This window comes from Condylostylus longicornis, unplaced genomic scaffold (genome assembly GCF_029603195.1).
Source record: "Condylostylus longicornis isolate FDR11 unplaced genomic scaffold, ASM2960319v2 ptg000094l, whole genome shotgun sequence".
NCBI lineage: Eukaryota > Metazoa > Arthropoda > Insecta > Diptera > Dolichopodidae > Condylostylus > Condylostylus longicornis.
In genome coordinates, this window is record NW_026578062.1 from 452,222 (window position 1) to 463,442 (window position 11,221).

General features: G+C 26.6%; 1 protein-coding gene across 1 annotated transcript; it reads left to right on the forward strand.

Moving 5' to 3' along the window:
• Positions 1-5,091: 5,091 nt before the first annotated feature.
• On the forward strand, positions 5,092-5,820 carry LOC129613881 (uncharacterized). The gene is made up of 2 exons (XM_055528191.1): positions 5,092-5,646; positions 5,734-5,820. Exons 1-2 carry the CDS (start codon positions 5,092-5,094, stop codon positions 5,818-5,820), a joined length of 642 nt encoding a protein of 213 aa, XP_055384166.1.
• Positions 5,821-11,221: the final 5,401 nt, after the last annotated feature.

Here is an 11,221-nt window from a genome sequence, read left to right on the forward strand (position 1 = left end):
TTGGACGGACGGACGGACACATCCAAATTGACGCAAAATTTTACGCTGCGCAGGAATATACATACATATCCATACCAGAGACGACTCGTTCAAGTGGGTACAAACTCTATACCAAAGTTAATATACCCTTGTTTCGAGTACTATGGCCATGTATTTCCGTATCTCTGCAGAAAACGAAATTGTGTTTTATTCTATTATTTACTATCTTAAGAGCTAATATGTAAAAAAAAAGCTCATAACCAACAAAAATTATTCTCATGTTAAATTATTTTCACATAAAATTTAAAGTATCAAATTTCTTTATAAAAAGTAATCCACTTAAAATAATTACTGCTGGCTAAACGATTTAAAAAGAAAAAACTTTTAATCAATATGAATTATTATTAAGTCTGTCTTAGAATAGTTAAGTTAAGTCCTGCTGTTATTCCGAAGAATAAAGTAAGGGAACAATAATAAATTTCAAAATTTAAATTTGTTTGTTGTGTTTTATTTTTTTTATTACGAAAAAGTAAAATAAATGTAATTCAAATATAGTTGCACGGAAACTTTTAAGGAAACCTGGTAAAAACTGTTAATATATTTAAACAAATCAAGCCCCAAAATAGAACTTTGTGGAAACTCTTTCTGACCTCAAGCCAATCCCCCACAGTGTCCTCAATTCTAACAAGCTGCTTCCTATTGGTTAATATATGATCTAAAAAATTATATTAGACCCTGTGAAAAATTAAAACTAACCAACTTTCCCAAAAGAGTCTGAAAATCTACACTATCAAACGTCTTTTTCAAATTAATGAAAAGGTAACATGTGTACCACCATCCGTGCTTTTGGCAATATGATCAGTAAGTGCCAAACATGCCTCATTAAGTATTAAACTGCCGCTCAAATCCGTAATGGTACTTTTAAGCGGACCAGGTCGAAAAATGATAGTTTAAGTCCTGGTATGCCTCCGTATTAAACAGCCTGTCGCATTAGTCGGAGAATTCAGCAACCCATATTGATCTAAGCCTACGCGAAAATCATCATCCGACAGCCCCTTGTAATGTAGTACAGTCATATTTTTTGTAACATATTCCGAAAGAGTGTATTCCGAATAATGTATCAAGTACGTGAAATATTTTTATTTACTTATATCGAATATGAATTCATCTACAATAGTGTTGAAACGCACCCTAGTCACAAATTCGTTAGATATAAATTAAATAACCTTTATAATAAATGAAATAGCCATTATTTGCGGGAATACTGTGATAATTCCTAATATGATTATATATAAAAGACTCATAATAAAATCACCTAGTACTCGTATATTTGAATGCCTAAACCTGAGCGTACCATTATCTTTGATGCTTACTAATGAAATCATCTATACTAATTTGGTGAGATCTATAAGCATCAATACTATTTAAATTATGTTTTATTGCCCGAACCAGCAAAACATTTGAAAAACTATATTCTTCTTCAAATGCAAAATTACTACTAATACATTCCTTTACAAAAATTGCAACACCCCCGTAATATGTTGTCCTATTAGAAAAATAAAATATATATGCTGAAAAATTATAGTCTTTATTTTCATTTTTACTTAATCATATTTCTGTTAGAATAATAAAATAAGCACACAGTCATATGAATTGCTAAGAGCTTATCCTCATATAGTTTATCACGTAAGCTTTGAATGTTTAGGTACGTCACACTATATTTCAATTCTGTCAGTAATTCGTTGCAAATTTTTATTCGACTCCGTAGAATAATCCGTTCATTTAATTTTTATCTACCGGGATAAACCCTTACAGATATTAACTTAAACCTAAGCATTATGCAAAATAAAAATTCAGCAAAATGGTAAAGAAAAAAAATAAAAGATAACAGAATAGTACCTACATACATAAATAAGATATTGTATTACACAAATACACGCAAGTACATATGTGTGCATGTGCAAAACTTTCCTATTTACATTTTAAAATGAAACACTTAATAATTTATTTGTAATACTAAAATAATTTCAACGATTAATTTTAATGCTATGAGAATTTAAAAAAGGTTATTAAAAAGAAAAAATTATATTAAAAATTGGAAATAATTGCAATTTTTCAAAAATATGATGAGTTTCCTTTCAATATAATCCCTTGTATGATTACAGTCAACTTCAGAGAAGCACATATTAAATAATTTTTGAGACCTTACTAGTGATTCGGAAAACCTTAATTTATTCTGTGTGCATCAAGATATAGATATCTTCTAGTACGAATATTTCGCACCGAGGCATATATGTTAAAATTTAAATGATTTCAGGACAATTTATTTTAACCGCAAAACTCCTTCTACTTTCAATGTTGAGATATCGATAAGTTGACATTTAGATGCATAATTGGTAACGTTGATTTGCCAATCAAAATTACGGAGACAAAATCTAATCATATTTTTTTAAACGAATTCGACTCTGTCAATGTGGTTTTTATAGTAAGGTATCAAAATAGTTGTCCTATTCGTATTCAAAATGCGATCTAACTAATGATGTGTATAGCAATATATGAGTCATGGACACTTAGTCTGTGTTTGGTCGATAAGTTGATAGAAAAATTTCCAGAAATATTAGCTTTTTTCCAAAAATATTGTTCAAATACAACGATTATTGCACACAATTTAATCATAATTTCCATAGCAATAGTTGAAAATCAACATTTTATTCAAGAAATATTGAAAATATAACATCATTCAATATTCCAAAGCTCGACCATTTTCTAAAATAAAGCCATTTTCACACAAAAAAATTATTAAAATTTGTTTTGCTTGATCATTTTTCCATTCTCTCACCTTTTGTTCTTTCTTCTCATTAAAATTAGAAAACATAATTGTTGTTGCAATTGGTTCTAATTTATTTTTCATAAGCGGAGCTGAAGTAGATCGTACTAAAATTATTTTAATTATATTGATAAAATAAACTTAAAAGGAACATAGGTTAGGTTACGTTAAGTTGTACGGCCCCCCGAACTGTACACTTAGACCACCTAGACCCGTTATGGTGTCACTGGATCTCTCTTCTTCCTTCATAATCAGCCGAAGTTCCTCAGAAACCGGCCAAGGTCCCTAGCATTTACACTCCGTAGTTCGAAAAAAGTAGGATACAAGAAATATCTGCCTGGAGTTCGCCAACACCCGTCACGAGCATAGCAGGGAGGTATGACCGCCAATCAGACAGTGTCCAGTTAAAACCCCTATCACCCGGTTAATGTCCTCCCGCCGGAAAGATATCAGATCCCTTGTGCGACGCAAGACCAACTTTTGCCACAACTTCCTTCTCGCGTTACATGTTGTTCCATTCACCCATCTGAGTTTTTTACGTTCCAGCGCTGCATTGCGTAGCAGCAGCCTGTGGGTGCTTAGAGGGTTGTTCCATGTAACGCAAGTTCATCCGCCTTGCAGTTTCTCGCAGCCCCAAAGTTGAATGAAAGCACGGGAGGAGCCAAATCAACCACAAAAAAACCACCCTTGCAACATTACTTGATGTTGGAATGAAAGTTAGATCTCTATGAAATTCGTAGATGATTTTTAGCCAGGGCAGGATGACTTCGGCCGAATTTTGCAATTCCACCGACACTATACCGGCCGAACCCGCCGACTTGAAAAGCAGCTGAAATATAAATATAACTATAAATATTGCAAAGAGCTATCCATATACATATTCCTTTTTATGCTTCAATATATGTCACATTAATAATATAAAGTAATATCAATGTGAGAATTTATATAAAGTAATATTAAAATATGAAATAAAGTGTAAATTTTTGAGATATTACGACATTATAATAACCTATTAGATAATAACGATATTATTGTACCCTATTCAGAAATATTTTTTATTATTTTCATTAACTGTTCAAAAGTACAACCAATTTGAAAACATATTTCTACTTTGAATGATATTCAAAATAAAAATAAAGTTCTAGGAAACATATTTATTTCAAAATTAGCTACATTGTTGTTTTGATTTCGGATATAGTTCTTAGTTTTTATTTTAATTTTGAATAAATATTCTAAAAATACTAAAATGGTTACAAAATATATGCAAAATTATTGTATCCCATGCACAATTTTTTTTATTCTATTTATTGTTTTCATAAACGGTTCTACTAACAGAACTAATATATTTCTAAAGCTGTTTTAGATTATATTCAAAATAAAAATAAAGGAGTAGGTAATATATTTATGTGAAAATTAGCTATAAAGTGTGATTTCGCATTTAGTTTGTATCTGTTTTGTTTAAAGAAATATCTAATTTAGACAAAAGTTTTTCTGAGTTCCCAAAAAACCATGCTACATTTAGGGACTCTTCGGCTCTTTCAGCTTGTTTTATAGGATCGAGAAGTACGTTTTTCGGAAGAAGCCAGTAGGAGTTGTGGTTTGCAAGATATTAGAACTTGTTTAATTAGTGTAAGTTTTCTATTTAAAACTTTAAATTTATATAATTGTGATTTAATATGTGTAAATAGTCTATACGAATTTTAAAATTTGTTTTGGTTTTTCTTTATTTTTGTTCTTCAGTTTTGTCATGGTATACCCAATCATTTAAAATTATTTTCTTTTTTATGCATACGGATTTCATTTTACATTTTTTGGAAATTTGCAGAAAAAACAATCCCTTTACTGATAAGCAGCTGTAAATTCATTGTAGTTTTGCTTACGTTACGTTACGCTATGTTAGGTAACTAGTAAAAACAAAAAGTTTCTGAACCGAAAAAATTCCAGTGATAATGTTAAATAAACAACGATGAAACTAACGATTCCTCCTCAAGTTTTTATTGCTATTACATCATAAAATACAAATGTATTTATGTATCAAAATTTCAATTTCAAAGACAGGACGCTTAACCATCTATGTTATGAAAAGCTTTAGTTTATTTTTTGTTTTAATATATTATCAAAAAAAATAGCTTTTGCATAAAAACATATAACAGTAAAGAATATTTTTGGTGCATGCGCTTATCTTATTCATTTTGTGGTTCTATATTGAATAATTTATTTGGAAAACTTGAAAAAAAAGGATTTTTTATTTTATTAAAAAAGAGTTTAAAAAGTTTAACACAAAAATGTCAACTTTCCCGTTGTTAATGAGTCTTGCAGATGAACTAGACAATTTAACAACCCGCTCATATTTAGATGATTTTGGTTTAGGATTTTATCCACATCGTCATTACCATCGTGTTCCATCTTTATCATTGCCAAGCGAAGAGGAATGGGCAGAACAACAACAGTACCAACAAAGGCGTAATTCTCGTTCGAGGAAATTTTCTGAGCCAATCAAAGAAAATAAAAAACTTCAGCAACAATATGAGTTACAATCAGCCACAACTTTAGAAACTTGTAGTAAAACTTTTAACTTTAATGATGCTATGCAAAGCGATAGCATTGATTCAATTAAAGCACAAAACTCAAAAAAAAATTCTGGAATATCAACTTTAAGTAATATTGATGAATTAAATATGTTAAAATCCGAACAACAATGCAAAAACCAAGATAGTGATGTTGAGAAAGAAGATTATGATGGCTATATATCTAAACATGCATCTTCCTATGCAATTGACAGCAAATACGAATTTCCTAAGACACAATCTGAATCAAACAGATCGGTTAAAAATTTTAAAGTAAAAAAATTAAATTTACATTCTTCACTCTCATTTCATTTAAATAAAAAAAGAGAAAAACAACAATTAAAAAAAAGACATCAACAGCAATCTTCCTTAGAACAACTTGATAATGAAGAAGAAAATAGCTTAAATGCTTCACCCGAAGATGCTCCAAAAGATCCCAACAAATAGAAAAGAGAAAATTTTTTTTTATGAAAATTAAGGAAATTCTACAAAAAAAAACAATAACGCATTAAATAAAATAGAAATGTAAAAATTATTACTTGCAATGGAAAAAAATACAACATGAAAAAATTGGTTATTGTTTAAAAGAATTAGGTTTCTTGATTACATAAAAAAAATTTTTCGTACTTGCAAATATTTATAAATCAAATCATTAAAAAAGGAAATAATTAAAACATATAAAAACAAATATTAAATTTTCGAAAACACACAAACTTTCTAGTTCATATGTTTTTTCAACAAATGGTTAATATAGTAACGAGTAGTGCTTGTTAATAGAACAATATAAAAAGCACAAAACATGGTCGATAAATTAATTACAATTCAATGTTTTAAAACTAAGAAAAAAGTTTTGAGTATCTACTTGCTACTACTTTCATACATATATTAAATTTTTACTCAACAATATATTATAATAATATATATACTTATATATAGCATATACATAATTTCAAATACGTTAACTTAAAAAGTTTTAGTACTTCTGCCTAAAATTTTACTATTTTTAATACATTAAGTAATATTTTTTAATATAATTTGTAAAACGCACAATAAGCTTTAAGTAATTTAAATACAAAGCACAGTTTGATCTTTTACATTAATCAATCTTTTAATTACAAAATTGAATTGTAAAAAAGTCTAAACATCAAAAATATTTTCGTTTTTAACTGAATATAATTAACTAAAACAATACAAGTTTTTAATTTGGTTTATTCATGAGATTTTGAATGCTTTGAAAAATTATTATCAGTGACATAGATTCATAAAATTTCCAGCGTAGCTTTGAATTTAGATAGTACTAGCAAAGTTAAATACGTATATGTACTTAAATAATAAGTTTTCAAAAATTTTGTTTAAAAAAGTAGATTTGAAAGACAAATGTAAGTATATGTGTACAACTACTTACATACTTTAAAAATTTTGGAAAGTTATTTTAGTTATAAAAGCATTTCCTTTTTAAAGTTTATTAACTATTAATGTTAATAGCAATTAATAGTTAATTAACATAATTTTAATGTTGTGAACTCAAAATTGCTTTTCATAATCAATTAGCGTTGTATATTCTTAGCTTCAATTTCAAATTTTTATAATCACCCATATTCTGGTAGTCGTATTGCATGCAAATATTACATGAAGTAATACTATCACAATTATGTATTGTTCTAGTATTCGTAGACATGATAATTAAAAGTGGTACCAAACTTCACGTGATAGCAGGTGTAAAAATCATCACGTTTGCTTTTTCTGTAAAACTTTTCATACGACGTGATAGTCATTCTTGTATCACCTCAATACTTGAACTCGATGGACCATCGCGTCAGGGTTTTCCTTAATAAAATGGAAATGGATTAATATTTGTTATTCTATATTATATTTTACAAGATTTTTCCAGTTCATGAACAGGTATACATATAATCTAATAAATAACAAAAACAAAAAAATGAAAATAGCAAAAGAGAATACTCAATTGATTATACATACTGTAAAACAAAAACAAAAAATTAAAAGCGAAAAGCGAAAAGCGAAAGAGAATAAAAAAAGAGTAGTAATATTTTTTTTGTTTTTTTGCTTTACTACCATAAACAAAAATAAAAAGCAAAAGGAAGCGAAATATTTTAAATGAGTTAAGTAAGAGTAAAATAATTTTTTGTTGTTGTATTTAACATGGAATGGAATTAAAAAAAATAAAACTAAAAATTGTGAGAGATATAAGAACACGAATAACGTTACGTTACGTACTAAGGCAATTATTCTTCGTGTGCTTGCGAAATTTCAATTGAGTAAGTAGCCAAGCCAGGTCTGTATAAAGAAAAGAGGCATTGATTTTTTATTAATTCACATTCACTTTGGTTTTAAAGTTTAACGTGAAAGGTACTATTTTCAATTGCGAATTCTTTTCTTTTTAAAAAATGGATAACAAACAAATGATGGAAATATTTTAACAGATAACGTTGTTTATAAGGAAATTTTTCGTTCTTAATAGTTAACTAATTCTTAAATTGAATTTTAATCATATCTATGTAATTAACAGTGACACATATTACATCTTAAAATTTATTAAATTAAAAATATTTCCATTATTTGCTGCTTATAAGCAAACCACAGGGGCCCCTAGTATATTATGTTTTCTAATAAATAAAATAGAAAAAAACGGCGAAGTTAGTAGTTACAAAAATTATTTAATTTTTTTACCGTAAAAATTTTACTTTACTAGTTTTATATTGATAATAATTGTTGTCTTTGTATTTTATAGAACAAAAAGAATTACAGATACGAGTATGAGCAAATTCAGCTTCGTAATAAAATTAATGGTAGACAATGCTAATGATGATGACGATGCTGATATAGACGAAAGTTTTTCGGCACACTCAAGATTAGCAAGATTCACAAGTCACTAGTATTAGCAACTAGCAAAATATTTTCAAGTTTCTTAAGTAAACATTTTAAACTTTTTTTCGAAATTTTAAAGTATTTTGATAATCTATATATGTACATAACTACGTACGTCATTAATACGGGAAATTTATTTTATTTATGAAAGCATTTTCTTTTTAAAATTTATTAACTATTAACGTTAATATCTAAATAAAAATATTTTTGTTTTTAACTACGTTAATTGTTTTCATTATATCACTGAAATGAAAATTGATGCACTTTCTTCTTTTAATTTTTACGAGTTCATTATGTTTTTGGCGATCGATCAAAGTCAAGAAAACTTGCTCATTTATACTTCAAATGAATATACATACTATAAAAATGATTGGCCATCTAATTTTTAATTATAAAATACTGAATACCTCGTACCTACATAAATATATCTTATTTTAAGAAATGTTAAAAGATTTACAGCAATTAGAAATTAAAAAACAGGAAATTACAGTTTTGTATATATATGATGGTAAGGAACACAATAAAATATTTTCACTTGGCTCGTTACCAATTATTTTCAGAAAACTTAGGAGCTATGAAATGGGTAGGAAATGTAAGTATAAACTTTGACTGAGAGTGTATCGTCGCGAAGAAAAATATTAAGCAGGTGAAACACTCTGTATGTAATTATTGGTCTCTAAAGTTATGCTACATTTATTTGTATTATGGTATGCATGCATGTACATACATACGTTCGTCACTTAACAACTACATTTTAATTTAATATGAAGTGCAGTTATTCGAGAATTGATTCTCAATAATCTGTATTGTATAACAAGAAATTCTTCTTGTATTTCCAAGAGAATTTCGTCATTATTAGTTTTTGAACAGACAAGGTAGCAAGGTTGTAATTTAAAAGTAATTTTTGTAATTTGGGTTGTAATTTTCTCAAATAAATAAATCATATAAATGTAATAAATAATAATTGTTATAATAATAAACGAAAAATAATTAAATATAATAAAAGTGATAATGATATAATAAAAGAATTAAAATAAAACAAAAAGGAAGTAAAATAAAAAATCAAATAAAGTGTTTCAATAAAATAAAATAATAGGTGCCGACGACGACTACATTAGTGATCACGACTTTAAAATTCGTATAGCAAAATTTAAAATCATTTAGTACGTAAATTACTTAAGAATTTACGTAAATTTAAAAAAGTTAAAAACAAAAAATGATCTCTTAAATAAAATATAAATTTGGATTAAAAATTACACGTGCCTTTTTAAATACATCACGCTAATGTGCATTCATGTACACATATGATACATTAAGTGCATATACATGTATATGGAACATTTTTAATAAGCTTAAAAATAAAAAAAAAATCTTAAGTTAAAATTCAAGCACAAATAAAAAAAAAAGAATAACAAATATAAAAAATTAAAAACAAAAAATAATAAAACTAAAAATTAATTTTTATTTACAATAAACGACATAAAAATATAATTAACCTAAAACAACACAAATAATTATATACACGTGTACATGATTACAAATTAAAATGCTTAAATCTAGTCTAATATTAAATATACCCTAGTACCTATCATGCATAATTTACAAAATTATTTTTGACTCCTCATATGTTCATAAAAAAATAAATATTTTTCGAATATATAATACAAAATATATCTTGCACATAACATATTATATGGTAATTGTACCATCGCTCATATGTGGTATAAAAAATAACTACGAGTATACTCGTACATATGTATGTTGTATAAAAAAAAATAAATACAAAAAAAACATCAAGTTAAATAAGGAGGTTTATATAAGCTACAACTCATCATAAAAATCATCTCATAATAAAAGATCGTCATCATCACTACCAACAGAAAGGTGTTCGCCGCCGGCATTGTCCAACACGCAAAAAAAAATTAAGAACAGGAAAGTAAAAGAAAGACTTCACAGTACGTTATATTTGCTAAAATACAGATTCTTTTTGTTTAAAAAAAAAATTTGCAAAAAAAAAAAGTAAATAAAGAAAGAATTGAGTTTTTTTTTTCTCTAAAATTGAACAAATAAATAATAAGTATTCTTTGTTTTTTCTCTAAAAATTAAGTAAACAATTAATAACTATTTAATATAAATAGCAATTTTAACAAAGAAAATAATTTATATTATCAATTTTAAAAAAGAATATTTTCTTTTAGTAAATTTTGAATATTAGTTTTTTAAAAAAAAAAATAAGTTTTTAATAGGTTGTAAAATAAATTTTAACTTAAATTTTAATAAAACAGAGAGATAAATTATAAACATTATTTTTTTTTCTCTCCTTTTTCTATTATATTATTTTTTTTTTTTTTTTTTTCCTTATTCACTCCTAGAAGGAGCATAGGGCTAGTGCATGATTTCTCATGCACTAGTTTCATAGCGTCATAGAGTTTAACTAGGTAGGTGACTAACCTGCCGTAGTTTTATTTATATTAATTATTTGAGGTTATTAATATTTACTGTTTATTTTTCTTAGTTTTTTTTAATATGGAATATTACGAATATTTGAAAATTACTTGTATAATATTTATTAGTATTGTATATTAAGTTATAATAATATTGAATATAATTTTTATAGTGACCTGACCGGGGTTTGAACCCGAGACCCTTCGGTTAAAGGACCGGTGCCATAACCACTGCATCAATGGTGAGATTTTCTATTATATTATAAATATTATAAATACCTTGCACATTTACTTAAAATAAAACTACATAAAATTAAAATTGCATTTCATATTAACTAATAATTAGATATGTTTATGTTGGGTTGTTATTACAACAACAACACAACATATAGTATAATACGTATATTAATTTTTTTTTTTTTTTTTTTTTTTTTTTTTTTTATTTACGTAAATACAATTGTTTAAAAATTTTTTTTTTTTAAATGTCAGAATCATAAATGACAGATATCCTTAGA

Coding starts and splice junctions, on each gene's coding strand:
- LOC129613881 (XM_055528191.1), top strand. CDS start 5,092: ATGTCAACTTTCCCGTTGTTAATGAGTCTTGCAGATGAACTAGACAAT. Junction 5,647..5,733: donor GATCGGTTAAAAATTTTAAA/GTAAAAAAATTA, acceptor AGACATCAACAG/CAATCTTCCTTAGAACAACT.